At 41.4% G+C, this 20,428-nt stretch overlaps 1 protein-coding gene across 2 annotated transcripts in view; it reads right to left on the bottom strand.

Moving 5' to 3' along the window:
* Nucleotides 1–969: 969 nt before the first annotated feature.
* Nucleotides 970–20,428, bottom strand: part of DPYS (dihydropyrimidinase) — a 77,107-nt gene continuing 57,648 nt past the window's right edge. For both annotated transcript variants that reach the window (XM_037502913.2, XM_037502921.2), the window contains 3 exons: nt 12,558–12,765; nt 4,768–4,899; nt 970–3,399 (listed from right to left, as the gene is read on the bottom strand). In XM_037502913.2, coding sequence (XP_037358810.1) covers nt 4,777–4,899; nt 12,558–12,765 — 331 coding nt within the window. In that variant the 3' untranslated portion in view covers nt 970–3,399; nt 4,768–4,776. The remainder of the gene's footprint in view (nt 3,400–4,767; nt 4,900–12,557; nt 12,766–20,428) is intronic.

Genomic DNA, 20,428 nt, shown 5'->3' with positions numbered 1-20,428 from the left:
TGTTTGGATATACCACATATATGATTTAATTATTCAATGACTGGTGATTATTTCCACCTTTTTGGATATTATGAATAATGCTGCTAAAAACATTCGTGTACAGATTTTAATTTCAACACCTCTTGTCAGCTATTGGGGGGTATGTACCTATGAACACAATTACCAGGCCATATGATAATTCTATATTCAACCACCTTAAGAACTATGTCTATTGCTGGATGTGCAAAGATGAGTAAGATATGGTCCCTGTCTGAAGAAATTCATAGCCCAGTTATGGAGACAGGCACATATTAGGACAATAACAGGAGTGTGTAGCTGGTGAATTTGTTTCTTAAAGTCAAACCTATCAGTGACTTTTTCAAGGCAAGGACTCTGATGAGGACAGTGCTAAGGGAGATTGGAACTCCAGAGTCTCCCCAGATATTTACGGTTGATGGTTGTTAGAACAGAAGCTCAGAGAAATGACTGTGAAAACCAAGAATGGCTTTGGGGCTTGGAATAGACATAGAAACAAGGCACAGATGTAGAAACAGGGGGGTAGATAACACCATCAATTTATTGTTAATTTCCTAGTGTACTATGGAATAGTGATGGTCATAAACTGAGAGGAGACCAGAAGTTCCCAAGATGGCATTAGGTGGCTACATTCTGCCTCTGCTTAGGACAATAAAACTGTCAATTGTGTTGGCAAAGTTTTATTTCTTAAAAGAGATGACAGAAACATAGTTGTGGTTATGTTAATTTTTCCTTGCTGTTTTGCATGTTTTAGTAAACTTGTGTATCTTTTGATTTTAAAAATTGTTCAAGGCCTCACAGCTAGTCAATAGAAAATTTATTTATTTATTTATTTATACAAGTACTGGGTACAGTCAGAAGCGCAGGAGGGTGAGAGAATTCACCAGAGCCAGAGCGGGGAGCAGAGCAGGTAGAAGGACTGAAGTACACTGCTGAGGGGAGCAGCGGGCGGCAGGAGAGGTCTGCGCGCCATGTGGGACCCTCCTCCGGTGGCCAGGGAGCAGCCGGGGATTGAACCGGCGCTGCAGAGGCTGCGGGCAGCTTTGCAACCCAGCACTCAACCGCTGCGCCACCGGGGAGGCCCTCGAGCCCATGTTTATTTGCTTCCCAGTATATCATGCTGTCCACTGGAGCACATAGACAAGGGAAGGTGTGTATGGAGAAGAAATGCTACTCGTTCTGTTTTCTTTGTGCAGACCTTTGAGAGGCAATTGCTTGGTGACTTTATATACTAGAGGCAATCTTGAAAAACATGCTATTAAATATTTATAACTTGAATCATGTTTTGCCACTGCCTTACATTGTTATGATTTAGAACTGTTTCTACAAAAATATTCCTGACAAATAACTTCATTGACGTGGAATCCTATAGCTATTTCATCCTCCCAAATAGATTCCGCAGCTAGATAATGAATTCATATTCTTCATTTAAAGTGCCCTTTACACTAAATGCGCCGCAAAATTTGTTCCTATTTTCTTGAGTGTTCTCACTAAATTCATCTGTATCTGTTTAGGAACATAGCAGGAACCCCTTCATTTCTTCCTTTATTCAAAAATTAATAAATAACCACTGAATGCTCATCAATTTTGAGGCACTCTGGGAGAGGCTGGGAAATGGTGAAGCAGATTTCCTAGTCCCCGCTGAGCTTTCAGTTTTCTGGAGGAGACAGACTTGCAAGGCTGGTAGTTCCAGCACTTGGAGAGATGGTGCCATGAGGCTGTATTGATGGGGTATGTTGACAGGCCCCAATGGGGGACAAGTATGAGGAATCTACCCCAGTCACTTTGGTTGGGGAGGCCTCTGAGAGGAGGTGATATTTAAGGTGATACTAAAGGATAAATAGGAATTAGTATCTAGATCAGAAAGCAACATAATTGTTTCTTTTCAGAGGGTTCAGTTGTCTTATGGTGGAGTTTTTATTGTCAAGCAAAGTAGAAGAGCAAGGGAATACAGAATTTTAAGGTGACTCCTATCTGAGAAAAAAATACCTGTGGTACTTTAGATGTTGTTCTTGCTGTGTGTTCAAAACAAATGACAGTTGTGTAAACTGGAGTCCCACAACCCTTTGTCAAATATGCTGACACCCCCTTGATCTGAGTAAGTTAGGGTGGCTGTACCAGCAATGAAAGTATAACTACCTGATTTCCTCCCTGCTTTGAAAATCTCTCTTGACCTGTTTATCTAAGAGAAGTGACCTGAGCAGCCTGTGTACCGGGGAAGGAAGGGTCGGCACAGGGCCCAGGGAGAGCAAGGGAGGGAAGACATCACTGTGCAGGCAGACACCCTCCATTTTGCAACAAAAAACTCCCCTACACTAAAATTTAGGAATAAGTAGAATTAATCTTTACCTTTGTTCTCCCCTCCCATCCCCCCATCATGATTAACTGGCTCCACATACATTCCTGAGAACTTGGAAAACTGTGTTGTATCCTAATAAAATTCTCTGTGTGCCCCTGAGGTTGATAGTGGCACGGCCAGCAAACATCTGCTGATGGCTAAGGAAACACCCTGCTGGGGAAGTCAGACACCTGGACTCAGGCCACCTAGTCTGCCCGGCACCTCCTGGGACCTGGAAATGTGAAGCCCTGACTCCCCTGATGATGGCCATGCTGAACAAAACTCCTCCATGTAAAGACTTCTCCTGATTCAGAGTTTGGCTTTCTGCATGCAAAGGTAAGACCTGGTTTGGTCATTTATACAACTGCAGCATCATTCACTGGTGCTGATTCTATCTCATCCTCCCAGTCCTGCCCACATCAGGGTGAATGGGTAGTTTGTGGTGGAGTTATTCTAAGGTTGAACACCGATTTGACTGCATGAGGTTTGCCGAGGGACCTGATTTCCAGGAGTTGCTGAAGCTGATGTCACCCAGGAAGTGATGCATTAGAATCGAAACCAACTTCCCAGCATCCCCATCTTGCTAGTTACAAGACACACAGAACTCAGAGGACAGGCTATAGAATGATGATCTAAATGTCTATTAATTACAATGAAGATCTAAATGTTTATGAATTATGATAGACTGTACAATCACAATGTTCTACTTTTAAACAAATGTAGCCATTACAAAAACTTCAAGCCAGAAAGTGATTTTTTAAAATACAAAGAAATCTAGTACAAGCAAAGATGACATTTCAGGGTATCATCAATGAGTTTTCACAGAGATTTTCCATTACAATAATACTCATTTATATCTTCAGTCCCACACAGCAACAAAGTCACAGTGAGAAAAGACAGCAATTGCTTCTGACAGAAAATCAAAGAGGCCTCGAGCGATTATTTTTTCAAAAGGATCTTGGGAAGTTGAAATAAGGTCTGTTTCTCCACGGGTTGACAATGTTTAACTGTGATGGGAACAGCAGCTTCTTTTCCTCTGATTTTACCTTTGAACAGAATAAAAGGAACTCAGTGTAACATTCCCCCCATCACAAAGAGTTGCAGAACTCAAATCTAACCCTCAAGAAATCCTACAATCAAAGTAAATATCAATCTCGCTCCTATAAATGCTGTTAATAGCACAATTTAGCATTCAATAGAATTTCTTCTACTTGCTAATCTGTCTCTGAATTTTTAACAGTCTTCCTGGACTGGAAGAATAATTTCAGTAGTAGGAAATGACAAAAAAAATTGCTGAAACTTTGGCTCCATAGCATTGTTAAAGATGCGCAGCATTCAATAATGAAAACAGCAGAACCCACAGCGGAGAACACAGCGCTCATTATTCGAGTCACAGGGTTTATGCAGGGAAGGCCAGGTCCCCATAGTGTGACAGTGTACAATGCCTTATGGGGTCTGTATTAAACTAGTCCTTTGACAAATAGTGTCCCTAATTAACACAAGCATCTATCTCATCCAGCCTGTCAACCTGTTATGGAAGTCTTTTGCTGATTGCTATGTGTAGAAATAGCTGGAAACATGTCATAGATTTTTAAAAATTTGGATCCTAAGTAAAAATGCAAAGCTGGCAAAACCACATAGATGTCATGAGGTTAGTGGAAGTGATATTAGAGAGATGCTCAGATTATAATAAAGTCACTGCAGGTGGGTATCCTGCAGAGCAGGACCAGAAAACAAGCAGAAGAGAAAGAAAATAGACAAGAATGCTGATAATAGGTGCTTCACGAAAGGCAAAACAGAATGTAAAAAGATTAGAGAAATCTGATAAAGCACTCCAGTATTTTTTTTCAAAAGTGACCCTATCTATAATATTATTCCAAAAGTGAAGTGTGAAGTAAAGTACACAAATACTGTCAAATAGTTATCCTGAAAAATCCCCCAAAGCAACATTTGATTCATTCTTCATTCATTCTGAATTCTAGAACACAGTTGCTTTTATAATATGAAGACTTGGTTTTTTCTTTTCTTTTTTTTTTTTTTTCAGATAAAGCCCTCATTAGTTTATAAACTTTAACCATAAAATAGTGTTTCATGGTTTAAGTACTGCCAATTGTCCTCAAGAGCAGGTCCCTCTGTGCCACAGCTCATGTTCTGCCACCCATGTTTGGTCCTGAAAGGCTCTGTTGCATGTTTCCTTACATCTCAGAGACAAAACCTCTAGCTAGTCTGAAGCCTTCCAACTGGGAGGCTCATCTAAATGTTGTCAAGAGGGTTTTTATCCTTCTCCCCTGGGCCAAGATGTGCCTGATGTCTTAGGCCATTTCGACATCTTTGACCTTTACTCTTTAACTGTTCATGGGAGAGAGATGCTAATTTCCTGTTTTCAGGAATACTTTCTTTGCCATGTCCCTTACCAACAGCACTCAGCTCAGGGGCAAACTTGTTTCCTGGCCCCCTGCTGTAGAGTCCTCTTTTGTTCCTCTTGGTTTCAATATGGCGACTTCTCCCTTATAAGGTTCACGCTTCACGGGAGTAGGTGTGCAAACCTGAAACAGATCATTTTATGTCATTCCTGTGGTTTATTGACTTCCTGAGTTCAAAACTAAATGAAGCGCCCTTCATGAATTGGGAGAGCAAGAAAAATCTCATGAATTTCTCCCCTTGCTCTATCAGATAAATTCCTTGCAACCTCAGGAACCTGGGTTGTCTCAGCACAGCTAACGTTACCCCTCTTCAGACAAAATTCCAGGGAGTATTCTTTCCACCGCAACTTTCGCTGGGGCCTCGTCCATCCCCTCACACCCTATGAGTGATATAAATGTCTTATAGTCCTTTCAAACAGTCTACCCTTTCCTCCAGCTTCAGTTCTAGATGGCTCTATTTCTGTAGTGCTCGGCTGAACTCACCTTGCATTTAGCTTCAGATTCTAGCAATGTGTGTGACATTTTCTCTTTTACCCAGTGGCTTTTGTGTATCACTGGCCTTCCACAGACTCACATCTCTAACTGCACCTCTTGGCAACCCAGGGGCCGAAGAAGAACCCTCTCTGGATTCAGCAAGTGCTTGAGCAGAGCTTTAAAATCTGGACTTTATAAACAAAGGAATTCACAAGAAGCAATGAAGTCATACTTTTGTAAACAGAAATACAAATTTACTGACAAGACAAGCAGCAGCAAACTACAGTGATTATGATTGTGAACTCTCACACCAGATCGACTATGTTACTTAACTCTGGCCTCAGCAACCTTATTGTAGACTGGGGTGAGTAACAGCGCTTACTTATAGTGTGGTTGTGGGGATTAAAGGTAAGTAAAGCAGTTAGGATAATGCCTGAATAAGCTCTTTACAAGCAAATTAACATGTGTGTGTGCATGCATGTGTGTGTATAATACAAAGACAAATATAATAGACTGTGGGTCTTATTCCGACCACCCATACAAAAATATTGCTGTGATCAACAAAGTGGGTTTCATAAAAGAACAGACCAAACTAAACCAAAACAAACCCTAGAAACCTGACTGCAGGATTGAGGCTACCGGAAGAGGGATAGTGGGGGGCGGAAATAAAGGAGGGGAACCCAATGAACTATGGTGGAGGATTATGGGTGCTTTGGTGGTGGGTGTGCACAAATCTGGAGTTGTGAACCCGTCTCGTTGAATCAGTCACAATGTTGTAAACTGTTGTTACCTCAATCAAGAATGATCTTGCAAATGTGGATTTTGGGTTAAGGCAGATCTAAGTTTGAGTTTTAGCTTTGCCATTTAGTAAGTGTAAGAAACTGACAAGTTTCTCCCTGGTGGCGCAGCGGGTTGAGCACCGCGCTGTGAAGCTGTTTGCAGCCTCTACAGCGCGGGTTGATTCCCAGCTGGCCAGGGAGATTCCTACATGGCGCGCAGACCTCTCCTGTCTCTCCCGCTGCTCCCCTCAGCAGTGTATTTTGGTCTATCTGCCTGTTAAGCTCCCTGCTCTGTCTCTGGCGAATCCTGTCACCCTCCCGTGCTTCTGACTGTACCCCAGTTCTTATATAAATTTAAAAAAAAGACTATATTAAAAAAAGAAACTGGCAAGTTAACCAACCCCCCTCTGAGCCCACTCACTCATCTGCAAAATGGAGGACACGAAATCCATTTCCCAAATGCGTGAGCTTTCCCAGATACAAAGCATTTCCTTCACTCATTCTATGGATCTATATTGAGCACACATAGTCCCAGATATTTTGCCAGGAACATAAGCTAAAGTGGAGAACAAGACAGAGACTGTCCCTATAGTCCTGGAACTTGACTTTTGAGCTTGAACTTGGGAAGGCCCCTGCCCTCTGCTCACCAGTGCAAGCCTCTGTCTACTTTCTTTGTCTGGTTAAATGCTTCACTAAGCCGCCACCTCGGCTCACTGCTGACTCAGCTCTTCTCTCCACCCTGGGTCCTGCCATCATCCGGAGGAAAAACACCAGGAAATGAAGTGCCTGCACCCTGATTTCTGCCACCAAGTCCCTTGACATTGTGGTTACCTGGAGCAAATCCATACCCGAAACTAAACTCAGGTACTAGCCCACACTGACCACACCCTCCCTTTCAGGTCGTGGGCCTGTTTTTTCCTCTCCTGGTTTACTTGCCAAGTCAGATGGTTATGCTCTATCACTTAACCCTGGGTGACCATATAATTTATCATGCAAACTGGAACCCGCCTGAGAGTGTAAAGGGTGCTAAACAATTCACAGGCATAATCCAGGACTATCTAAGCAAACCAGGATTAATTTCCACCTTCCTTCAACTCCTTCCTTGTCTATAATCTTAGAGGTCTTACCTCGCTTTTCCTTTTAGCCTTTGCAGTCAGAAAACCCATGGCATATTTCAGTTCACTCAGCCTTTTCTATAGCAAAAGCCCCTGGAGAAAGTGGCATCGGTGGGCAGATCTTTGTATCCCCTGCCTTCCTGCTGTGTGTCCCTCGTGAGCGCCTATCTTTTTCTTTCTTACCTTCTTACCCCGAGGTTTCCTTTGAAACTTGCATGCTGTGGTTTTCAGTTGCTACTTTTCTGTTTCTCCTTGAATGCTTTTTGGAAACTGATGGCTAACACCAATGATTTAGGGTGGGTTGTTAAGCCTGGAGCCCCATCCTCCCCATTTTGGGGGCTTGCTCTGCGGGCTGGCTGGCTCTTGGAGAACCCCCAGACCCAGCTGCAGGCTAAGAGCAGCTCAGGACTCAAGCCAGACGAATCAGCGTCCTTCTTAGTATTTTTCTGCCAGGGCCAGCCTCTATCCATGTTTGTCTTTTTTGCCTAAATAGATCTAACCTATGTTTTATAACTCTACCCAGGCAGTCAGCAGTCCAGGAAGCATTAGCCTGCCTGCCACATCCACCACCTCTTACCACTGCCTTCCGTAGTTATTTGTCTACTTGTCTCTCTCCCCTCCAGTAGACTTGGAGCTGTTTCTCCATAAACATTCAGAAAACACTTGCTAAATTCCTACCAAGAATGGAAGGGTGTGAAGGAAAGGTCATCCCCCTCTGAGCATTAACTCCTGTTTGCGGTGACCTGGTCTAGGCTGCCTCAGTTTCCCTCAAATTATTTCTTTACTCTCCTTCACCATTTATCTCTTCCCCAGGCTCTTTGGCCTAATCTTTGGCCTGGCTGGTCACACTGATCATCAAGTGTCTCTGTCATGCCCAGCTGGCCTCATCTGCACAGTCTTACTCTTCGTCAACCTCTCAGCTCCGGATATCCGGGTGAGGACAGACCAGACTGGTCACAGGACACTAACCACATCGGCCCACAAGCCATGCCTCCGTCAGGTTCTTCAGCTGTTCCACACCCCACAGTGTTCCCTTTTGATAGATGAATTAAGAAGAACCAAAGGAAATTTAAATTTTGGTCTCAAGCCTCCCAGCACTTTCAACATTTTAGCAGTTTCTTTTCCTCTGCGGTGGCCTCCATAAACCCTTTAAGGCCAGACTCTAGTCTCTTTGTCGATGTACTGTCCATTGTTCCTGGGCATTGTATTCCATGTATATTTTGGAACCTCACTGGATGTTTACCGTGACAAAATGGAAAGGCAATGGCACTCATTCTGCACGATTTAAGCCATTACTGCCGTCATGTAGAACGTAAATGTAGTTGCACATTTGTGTTCTAAGTAGACTACAATTTAGAAAAATGAGTCTTGTTCGCTCTCCAGTGACAATGGCAGAGCCCGATCTGCAGCGTGAAGTGCCTGGCGTTGACATGGGTGTCAGCACCCAGAGGCGCTGGTGCTTCATGTCTGCAGGTTATCACAGCAGCTGGATCCCACATGAAGTGGGGTTCTTCCCTTGGTACCTCAGATGCATACAGTGATAACAAGGACCGCATCCCAAGTCTTGCATGTCTAATTCTAATTAGAAGACGTTTATGCAGTATAAGACACACAGAAAGACAAGGATGAGGAAGGGATCAGAGAGCTCTGGGCTGCACAGAGTAGGCTGGCTGCCTCCCCTCCCTTCCTCTCCCCTCCCCTCCCCTCCTCCGGTCTTCATCCCACCTCGCCAGTCAGCTTTCTTAGGCTCCTTTGTTGGTTTCTCTTCTTCTCCCCTCTAGCTTTGAAGGCTGGCAACCCAGAGCTCTCTCTAGTCCCTTTCTCTCTTTCTACACGGTCCCCTTGGTGGCTGCAGACTCACGGTTTTAAACCTACATGCCCATGCCATGATCCCCCCAATTTTATGTTCAAACCTAATCTCTCTGCATCTCCAGACTCCTTTATCTAAGAGGCTAACTGGCCTCGTCACAAGGAGGATCACTAAACATCCCAAACAGAGCTAGAACATGAGCACCACAAATTATAGCTAAAACAGAAGTTGAATTTAAGCTCTTTGAAAGCAGGAACTGCTGTATCCTCAGCTCTTAGACTATTGTTTGATACTCAAACATTTGTGAAATGCAGGAAGATATCCTGACTGCAGGATGTCTCAGAATTTTTCTATGGTATTGGGCCACAGAAACACCTGAGGGTGGCATAATCTAAAATTATTTGGCAGTTTATTCAAGGAGTACCTCAAGGGCCTAGTGTCCAGAGAGCACACTTTTAGAAGATTAATCTGGTTTGGCATCTTTCCCCCGCCCCACCACGACCAACTGGTCCAAATTATATGATCACACCTCCCAGCTGTTCTTTCCATCTTGATGGAACCACAATAAACTGGAATGAAAAATTATGTCAGAGGTACTCCTAACAATACAAGAAATGCGATGCAGCTGGCCCTTGCCTCACAGGGTGAGGAGGCTGGTGGTTTACTTTGTTAGATGGAGTTGATTTGAGTTCACAGTATTTAATGACAATTGTCATTGTAATGAGTTAATGGAAAGAAAAAAATGAGAATTACAACACAATATACATAAATATTCATTGCAATCTTCATTACACCTGTGTAATTGCAGAAATGCTTTTTGGTTAGCTGGTGGGAGAAGAAGTCATAGGTTGATAGAAAATTTAAATTATTATCAGCAGGAGTGAGGTGCTGGGGTGCCTGATTTTCTGAGACTAACAAGTCCACTGTAGAAGTATACTCACTACTGACATTGAACTGAGTTTCCAGGGACTGTGAATTACTAGAACACAAATAACAGAGGTGATCTGTAACAGTGAAAATTTGTAGTTGGATAATGTTTTACCACCCATCAAATCTTTCTATTTAACCCTATTTCTCAAAAACAATGTGAACAAGTTGGGTCCTCTCACTTCAGGGCTGGCTCCTCTGGGGAGTCTGCCAGTCTGCAGGTAACTGAACCCTGTGTGCAGAAGAGGAGACAGGAGGAGGGCTGTGTCAGGGGCTGTGTGTTTGGATGGGGATTGAACTTTGTGATTAGAATATTGAAGTGGCAGAGGTTAGAAAGAAGTGGTTTTGGAGACAGAAAAATCTGGATTTGAGTTCTGTTGCTGCCACTTACTAACTGTGATCTTGCTAAGTCTCAATTTTTTAATAGGGTTATATTTTATAATAGGGTTACCACTACTTACCTTAGAGATTTGTGGTGAGGATTGAAATATTCCTAGTATATAATTGGTCATCAATAAACACTTACGGAATGAGAGTTAAATGGTTGGATAAAACACAAAGAGACAGTCTTTAGAAAGGCTTTTTAGAGTGGAGTGCTGGCAAATGTGAACACCTAGCTCTGCCTTTCTTTATCTCACTCCTTCAAAAGTCCAGGTTTATAGCTCTTACCTATTTCCCTGGTGTAAATATCCATGCCACAGTTGATTTCAAGCTACCAAAATGGCATTGCTGAATGAAGAATTGGAAAGGGATCTATGTAAGTGGAGCCACAAGCCACAATGAGCTGGCTATTACTTATGTACCATTTTTTAGTGATTATTAGAAATCAATTTGAGAAAATGGAGATATCAGAGCTGATCACATTTTAAATGATTTTCTCTGGGCTGTCACATTTAGAAAAAACATTGCCAAAGTTTTATTTCAGAAATGGAGAAACCCATTTCAATGACTAGATCTGTCATCCACTCAGTTTTCTCTTATCTAAAGGCAAATTATGCTATGCTTGCACAATACAACCCAGACATAAACCTTGCCAGTATTCTGAAATCATGCATTGCTTTGTGAAGAGATTTCTGTCTCTCTATAAAATGCAACATGACCCTTATTTTCCAGAATAAATTGGGTTGTTTATTATGAAAAGAAGATAAAATGAGATGAGTTAGAAATAACCCATACTTACAAATTCTGATGAAAATTGCAAGGCTGAATTCACAAAAATTCTGGAAATAATATTCCACTTGAGTTTAAAGAGCTATATTTTTTGGTAAAGAATTAACAGCATAGAAGATGATTTTTTTTTTTTTCAAGATGCTCATGAACCGCTAAGCTATTGTGACTTTTTTCTTCCTCCTTTATTTCTTTTTCTTTTATCACCCAAAACTCTTAACCTTAAGTGACTATTTATATAAAATTGAAATATATATCTTATTGTATTTATCAAATAAAGTTTGATGATTTAATTTTTTTCCTTTAAGAGTTAGCTGTTTAAATGTTAAAATAAATTAACACCCCAATGCTGTCACATTAGATTAAAATTCCATACAATATCTGATAATAGTGATAGCTGATGGCATGATGCTGATAAAATTTATTAAGTAATCAAATCATGACTATGAATTAAGCTCACTAATAGTAACCCTACTATTTGGGATGAGGCAGTGGGCAGTCTTCTGGGTAAATTCCTTTATATTTCATTCTATGACCACTGAAATTACAGTCTTTACTCCTTTCATTTGCAGTTTATTTATCAAGTGCCTACTGTGCACCAAGTACTGGGCATAAGAAGATAAGACACTGTCCTTAAGGAACTAACAATCTATCTAGGAGATCGTTCAAGTTCCAAAGCTGGCAAACACTGATGTGCCTTTGGAGTGCAGAATAGTAAGAGATTAATTTTCTCAAGAAGGATAACAGGTGAGCAGAGAAATGGGTTGGCTTACTCCTGCTGCCTTCAAACTGTTATCCTCACTCCTGAGGAAGTCGGAATGTTTTAAATGAAAACCAAAGCAAGAGCTCTAATAACTTCATGTGAATTTACCAACTAGGAATCCTAACAACTCTTCCTCTTAACCTCAGTGTGATATTTTTCTTCTATAAAATTGTCTGCTGAATGGAGAGAAAAAATGCCTGAAATGCGTCTAGATGATTCTCAAACCTCATTTATCCATTTTATGGTGACTTTTTCCATATCAGCATTTTTTAAGGTAATGCATTTCCACAAGATTTGAGTTTCACAATTGCTTTCTTCTTTTTTTGGTCTAGAGGGACCCCACAGTACAGCGAGAATCAGAAAGGTCTTATCACAAATCCTGACCTTATATTTACTTACTGCTTAGTGCAGGGAAAGGGACTTAATCTTGCTGAGATTCAGCTTTCTAGTCTGTTAAATGGGAATGGTAATAACTCCCATATGGCTTATTGTGCTGATTAATTAAAATAATGACTATGAACCAACTAATACGATGGTTGGCAGTTAATAACAGCTTAGAAAACCATGTTAATCATGATAACTATTAGTTGTTGTTACTGAAAAAACAATAATGCACTGTCTGAAATTTCTCCTATCAAGCCTGACATCCAGAAACGTGTTAGACTGAGTGTTTGTGACAACACCAACACCACCCCGGGGCAGCTGACAATCCAGCTCATGGGACCAGCCACTCCCACACAACTTACCTGGTCCCGCTGCTTGATCCGCTTGTAAATATATTCAGCAAATGGCTTTCGAGGAATAAACTTCCCATCTCCAGGTGTGACACTGAAAATTCCAGCTTCATACACCACTTTGCCTCTGGAAATAGTCACAAGGGGCACTCCATGGCACACCATGCCTTCGAAGATGTTAAAGTTAACAGCCTGATGATGAGTTGTGGCTGAAATTGTCCTGTTTGGAGAAACAAGGAAGCTCCAGGTTGTCACCAGTTCATTTGACAAATATAAAATATTAAAATGAGGGCCCTCCTGGTGGCACAAGGGGTTAAGCACAGCACTATGAAGCTGTCTGCTGCCACTGCAGAATGAGTTCGATTCCTGGCCAGGGAGCTACCCACATTGCACAGCAGGCCACTCCTGTCTTGCCCGCTGCTCCCGTTAGCAGTGTATTTCAGTCAGTCTGCCTGTTCTGTTCCCCACTCTGTCTCTGGTGAATCCTCTCACTCTCCACACCTCTGGCCGGTACCCCAGTTTTTGTATGCATAAATAAGTAAATCTTCTTTAAAAATATTAAAATGAGTCAGAGGACAATTTAGCAACTCTTAATGCATAACTTCATCATTGGAACGTGTGACTTTAAGAACAGAACATAGCATTAATGTTTATTATAAAATAATTACATTTAATAATTACATTTTTGAGGAAAAATACAGTAGATTGCTCTTTATGGTGATGGATGAGGATGGAGTGGGGGGATATGGACATTGTCTGACATCTGGGTTTTTCAAGTACTTTTTATGCATGTGTTTAAAGAATGAAATGTTGAAACATTTCAAGCACAGGTGAATCTGGTGGATACTGACCTCATACCCAGTTTTACAGAATCTTCACTTTTCACAGAAGCAGATATGGTGACCTCAATACCCCTCCCAATTCCATCATACTATTTCTCCCTTTTCAAAACTAATTGACAGTTATTAAATTGAATTTGGTAGTTACCAAGGAAAATTAAATCTTGATTTTTTTGGCTTGTCTGTGGCAAATTGGAAATTTGAAGATAATAAAATCCACAAAAATGCTAGATTAAAATATCTTAGCCTATGACCATGTGCTTGCATATTAATCACTTATTCGTGCTTTTTTATCTTACCAATATGACTGATGGTTTTCAGGCTGGATATTTGAAAATGCTGGGTGTTTCCTTTCCCTTAATCACATTAAATGGAAAAGGGGGTGAGGGGAGAATCTGGCTGCAGTAAATAATATGAGCATAATCTGAGTTCTGCTAGAAGTTTCCACAAACTCTCCCAGGAGTAGATTAAGGAAAAGCACATTGATTATGATTTTAAAAGAAAATAACATGGGCCTCCCTGGTGGCGCAAGGTATTAAGCACAGCACTATGAAGCAATCCGCAACCTCTGCAGCACGAGTTCGATCCCTGGCCAGCCAGGGAGCAACCCACATGGTGCAGCAGACCTCTCCTGTCTCGCCCATTGCTCCCCTCAGCAGTGTATTGCATATTTCAGTAGATCTGCCTGTTCTGCTCCCCACTTTGTCACTGGTGAATACTCCCACCTCCTGCATCTCTGGCCTGTACCCCAGTTCTTATATGCATAAATAAATCTTAATAAAAGAAAAGAACATGCTGGGTCCAAGGAAGAGCAGTCAAACCCCCCTTCCCCACCCAACGCTAATCTAGAAAGGCAGACTGGGGAGGTTCACAACAAGTGTGTGCTGCAACCTGAGAAATGAAGGAGACCATGCTGACCTGGTCCTGGATTCCAGAATCCCACACCCAACTACCTACTTGGTAGCCATCCAATCAGGATTCTTGATTTGCAGTGTCCACCACAACCTCCCCACACAAGTTTGTCCTTTCCTTAAGATTCTTGTCTCTGTAATGACACCACCATCTACCTTCCCTCACCCCTCAAATCATCATCAAGCTTACTGATTCTACCTCCACACAAATTAATTCCATATCTGCCCACTTCTCTCCCTTTTCACTGTGCCCACCCAAATCCATACCACTGTCATCTCTCATCTAGATGATCTAAAACTCCAACTGGCCTCTCTTTTTACTCTCAATCTCCTCTCCTACACTCCTGACCATTCTCACAGACCTGCTCAAGATTTAAAAGTGAAAGTTGGATCACATACTTTCTTGCCTGCAGCTCTCAATGACTCCAAGAGCCAAATAAACAGCTGTAAAACAGCCCAGATGATATGATAAAGAGGATGATAATATTAATAATGATAATAATAAAGAATTTGTTCCCAATTTAAAAAAATATCACCATGGGAGGGTGATAGGTAGATTCTTCATAACATCTAATTTCATCTTTATAACTGCTCATTAATATAAACAGTACTCTGCACTGAACAGGTAAATAAATGGAGACTTAGAGAGAGGTTAAGTAACTTGTAAAAGGATGAGGACTAGTTGATAAAACTATACTTTCTATACTTTCAAATTAATGTGCAAATTAATTAGTGCTTCGTTTTATGAATTTTGACATGTATAGATTTGTTATCAGAACAACCAGGACACAATTGCAGAGCAGTTCTATCATCCCCCCAAACTCATCCTTTTCCCCTTTGTACTCACACCTTCTCCCCACCCAGAGCTCCTGGAAGCCATCAATCTGTTCGCCATCACTATAGTGTTCTCCTTTCAGAATGTCATATAAATAGAATCATAGCATGTCACCTTTTGAGACTGCTTTCTTTCATCTGGCATAACTGTTGTGAGTGTTGCTGTTGTGTGTATCAATAGCTCATTTCCTTTTCATCACTAGAGTTGCATTGTATGGATGTATCAGAGTGTTCATCCAAAGATCTATTGCTGGACATTTGGGTTGTTTTCAATTTTTGACAATTATATCTAGAGCTGTTGTAGACATTCATATCCATGTTTTGTGTGACTGCTCTTCTAGTCTAAATAGCCAGCACAGGAAACGGTGGGTCATAGGACCAGTATATAGTACATCAAAAAAAGAGCTTTCAGTGTCATTAGGAACCAACTTACTGAAATAAAGAAAAGTTTAAAAGATCACTAATGAATAGGAACAGGTACAAATATAACAAGAATTTCAAACACTAAAGGGGAAGGAAGGCTACTGATCAAATAGTAAGTGATGCCACTATAGTAGGAAAAGGAAAAATATATTTTCAGGGTTACTAAGAAATGAATGAGCTATGATCCTTTACGAAATGATGATGAAAAATACAAACTCAAAGAAAATAAACTAGGAAACAATACAGAGGAACTTCAGCTCCTCAGATGACTTTTTATGACTGTCAGAGTGTCTTTGTCACAGTATTTCCATAATCGGGGCTGCTGTTTCCTACACTGATGGCAGCTACTGCTGGGTTTGTGTGGTTACTTAAACTGATCAGAACTGATGTACTAATAGAGCTGCCATCAGAGAAGGTGGACTGCATTCAGTTCATGCTGAAATGATTATTGAAGTACAAGAATGGGAGGGGAGAAAGGGAACACTCTAAAATCATAAAACTCTATTTTTCCTAATGGGAAGTTAAGAGATACTGACAGTTTGGAATATAACCTAATAGAAAATAAAGCTCTGGGCACAAAGATTGCCATTACAATATTGTTTAAACTATTGAAAAATTGAAGTCTAATAATTTCCCAATGGTTATGCAATGAAATATTGTGTCTATGAAAAACTAGAATTAAGAATACCCTAGGAAAGCGAAGGAAAGGATAATTATTTAATATTGACTGGAAAAAAAACATGGAGAGTATGTACACTAGAAAAATACACATGCATGTGGACAAATACAAAAGGAAATGGACAAAGCAAAGTGTTTTGTGGGCCAGGAGAAAATGAATATGCCAAAAAATGTGAAAGCAAAAGGTCTATGACAACCAAATGTAAAATGGGATTTCTCTGCCTCAGCCAAATAAAGGTCACAACCTTGGTTTTCTCAGCCTTGGGGTTATTTAGCACTCCAAAGAAGACAATTAGGCAACATCTCAGTGAGTCTTTATAAAAGGCAATATGTAAATGAGATAAAATTAACACAAAATGTAAATTTTAGACATTATCACCAGCAGCAAAATGAATATGCTTCCACTTTTACATTCGAAGGTGTCTGACAAGGCGTCATTCCTCACCCAGTTTTTCCTTCCAGTCAGAGCTGCAATTCCCCAATTCTTTTGGAACATTCACACTTCTGAATCTTTAAACACCCAGTTCTCTTTACCCTGAATGCCCTCCTCATTGCTCCTGTCTGCTCCTTTTCCTTCCCTAAGGTTCCAGTCAAGGATCCTGATCCCAAGTCAACTGTATCACAACAAGCCCGGGGTTGGGGAGGCAGAGAAAGAATCCTGGTCTCCAGAAACTGACCCCAACAACCCAGACTAATGCTCAACATCGTTTAGCATTATCTGAATCAATTGTAATATTCTCTTTCTCTCTTCTACTGGTGCACACTTTAAGACAAAGATCATGTTGGTTTATCCCTAGCACACAGTAGATGCATAATAAATATTTATAAAATAAACAAAAAAGAAGCACAGAATTTTCTTGTTGGTTTTATTTCCTGCTATCCTCTGGGATGTGACTTTATGTTGGAAACAGAGCTTTCAATTAAATGGGGTGGAAACATCCAGTTCCAAAGTTGTACCTAACATTTCTGGTGAGCTGCACGGGTTCACTAGTAATAGATAAATAACTAAATATGTAAAATTGATATAATAATAATTATTAGTTGTACTCTATCAAGTTATATGGCACACTTCTTCATCAATACCTAGCAATGCTTAGCAACACCATCTTATTAACGCTAGTAAGTATAAGCTAAGGATTAATGCCTCATGTTCTAGATGATATTGCTGTAACAGAGCTGTGTTAAGAGCATGCCCAAGGTTCACATAGATTGATATTGAATGAACCTCTAAGAAGTCAGAATCATTCACTTTTTGAGAACACTGGTGTATTTGTTAACTCTGCCAGAGAAGGTTAAAAATCTGTGGTTCATTTTCAATATTTAATAGTTTTAAACAAAAATAGAATGTAATGTCATCATGAGATTTACAAAATATTTTTACAGTGTATTCATTTCTAGTGTCCATTAAAATGGACAGAAGTTCAAAGTCACACAGTTGCCTTTGTAAGTGCAGCCGTTCTTCCTTTGGACATGCTTCCTCCAAGGCACAATTCTACTGCTTCAAGAGGGAAGCCAAAAAATGTGCCCCCCCAGCCTGCTTTGTATCTGGGAGCCCAGTCGTCTGACATGGGCTCCTCCAAAATGGTGTGTTAGTGCCAGACTTTGCACGGCAAGTTGGTGATTCAGGAAGCAGGTGCCACAGGAATCTGTGTTGCAGAGGGTAGAAATGGATAAATCCTGCTTTTAGGGCCAGCTGTGACCCAGATTCTCAGAAAGGTCTGAGTCCCACAGTGCCATACACGGCATCTGTGCCCAGGGGTGCCATGGCGGTCTCCACTGCCCTGTGGCAGGGATAGAGAGTGACTCTGGCTGCACAGCCTCTCAACATGGTCCTCCAGCTTCTTGAAGATTTTCTGAGCTACTCAGTGTCCTTTAATCCAGTCCCTTTCATTTAACTACCTAGAGTGGCTTTCTCTTAGTTGAAGCTAAGGATCCTGCCTGATACATCTTTTTCTTTCCATACTTGTAGTCTCTCTGGGACTTTTAGAAAAACCCCCTTTCATGATATGGGGATCTTATATATTTTTAATCTCAAAAGCATATCTTTGAAGCCTTTCATTGGCATGACACGTGATCTCCTGCCCCCATGCCTTGCCCCTGTGATGGGCTCTGGACAAGAAGTGAGCATTAAGCACCATTTCTGACTCCTCGTCTTGAGCCATTGTCATACAACACAGAGCAGACCCATCCTTCTTAGAACTTTCTGGAAAAATGATGAGACAACCTCCAGGTTTTCATATGTTGTTAAAGGGCTGTCCTCTGGTACACACAGACCCAGATGTGATGGCCAAAACCAGAGCTGGTGAGCCTCACGTCATCTGCCGAGCAGCGAGAAACCGTTCTGGAAGAAAACAAGAGTCCAGGCTTTGACTAAAAGGGAGACTTAGTGAATGGACAAATGTGTGATCATCTTAAGGTTGAGCAACACTTTGAGACAAATTGGAACAAGGTCATGGATCTTTGTGGTGTATCTCAGCTTGTCAGTGGATCACACACAGGATCAAATCCCATCCTTGGGAGGCACTGTGTTTTTATCCGCTTGGCATTCATTCTCCTCTCTGCTGGTGTCAGCACCCTAATTTTTTCTTTAAGAAACTTATGCCTCCATTGAAGACAATCTGGAAAGTTCTTTCCTAACCAAGAGATGGCAATTGTGTTCTCTTTTCCAGAGATTTGAACCTTTGGCAGAATGACCAAACAACTTATGTATAGAGAGAGAAGTGACTGGAGGATTCATCCCTGAACACAGACAAAATTTTGCTGCAGGCTGCTCAGGGCTGCCCTGGTTTCACCCTTCCAAAGCCTGGAGCACCGGCTGTTCCTTTGGACTATGAGCTCCCCGTGGCTTTCCAAGGGAGCTTGTGTTTGCTTAAGTGAATGCAAGCTGGTGACTGCTCTGTAGCCAGAGACCCTGACCGAAAGACCTTGTCCTTTGGAGAGTAATTGCCTTCATGGTGAGCCCAAGGATATCTGTGAGGCACAAAAGGTCTGCAACTCAAAAGGAATCTAGAGGCTATTTTCAAACAAATTAGTGTGCAGAACAGAAAGGAAATGTGGGGCAATGCTCTGATTCCATTGTAAGCAAAACCGAAGGTCTTACAAGATTCACGATCAAATGGTTTTCAATTTTAACAATATGCAAACCATCTCGGAAGAGTAGCTGTGATGAGAAATAACCTTCTCACTAATTACTGTCAGATGGCTTGGCTGTTGTTCTGGCGTGTGGTGACAGGAAGGGTAGGAGTGATTAAAGCTTCCCAGTCCCTTGAGTGAGGCTGAAGTTCATGGGTCACTGGCTCTTCGTTAGCAGATTCACAGAGAGGGTGTTCTCAGTGGTCAGTCCGTCCCCAAGGGAAGTGCTGCGCTTTGTCAAGCTCACTTTGAGCTGGTATCAAACAGGCACATCTCTCTGCAGAGGGGTGTCAAGGTTGTCTTTCTGAGTCCTAATTATACACATCTCCAAGCCTCAAGCCCAGAGGGACGCCAAAGCCCTGAAGATAACATGAAGCTATTTTTCAACTTAGCCAATAACTTTGATACCACTCACATCACAGCTGCAGAAAAACGCTGTGTCCCTTCACAAATAGCTTTTTATCAAAGAGCTGCATGATCTTCTAGATGAGAAAATCATTGAAGCAAAGCCTGTAGGAGTTGGCAACACCACCCCTCTGCGTTCAGAGAGAACACTGGGAAGAGGAAGAGAATTTCTTAGAGCAATGTGGGTCTTCCCGACCCCCAAGAAATAACTTCTTTAGGTATTTTGTCATGTTTTGTCCAACTCAGTCCCTTTGTTCATGGGACGGATGGTTTCTTATCAGGTTGCCATGTGAACCATAAAAAGTTAATAGGATGTCAGCACTGTTAGTAGCATCTTTAAAATTATATTTCATGCCTTGTGTACTTAACACGAAAGATTAATAATCATTAAATCTTCTCAGCAATCCTATGAGGTAGGGTACTATTACTTCTCCCATGCAGATGCAGACAATGAGGCAGAAAAAGGTTGACAGCTTATCCTGTGGGACACAGCTAGTAATTTCATGTAGATCAGATGTGATAAGAGATTGGGCACTTAACTGCTAGATAATACTGACTCTTGAAAACTGTAGGAAGCTACCTGGGAAGCATTCAATTGATGAAAATATTCTTGACTCACTAGAAAAAAAGGGGAAACAGACTTTTCCATACTTCCTAATGT

Source organism: Talpa occidentalis, unplaced genomic scaffold, assembly GCF_014898055.3.
Source record: "Talpa occidentalis isolate TD23 unplaced genomic scaffold, MPIMG_talOcc4v2.1, whole genome shotgun sequence".
NCBI classification, from domain to species: domain Eukaryota; kingdom Metazoa; phylum Chordata; class Mammalia; order Eulipotyphla; family Talpidae; genus Talpa; species Talpa occidentalis.
The sequence above is the reverse complement of the archived record's forward strand: the minus strand, read 5'-3'. Positions and strand labels throughout refer to the sequence as shown.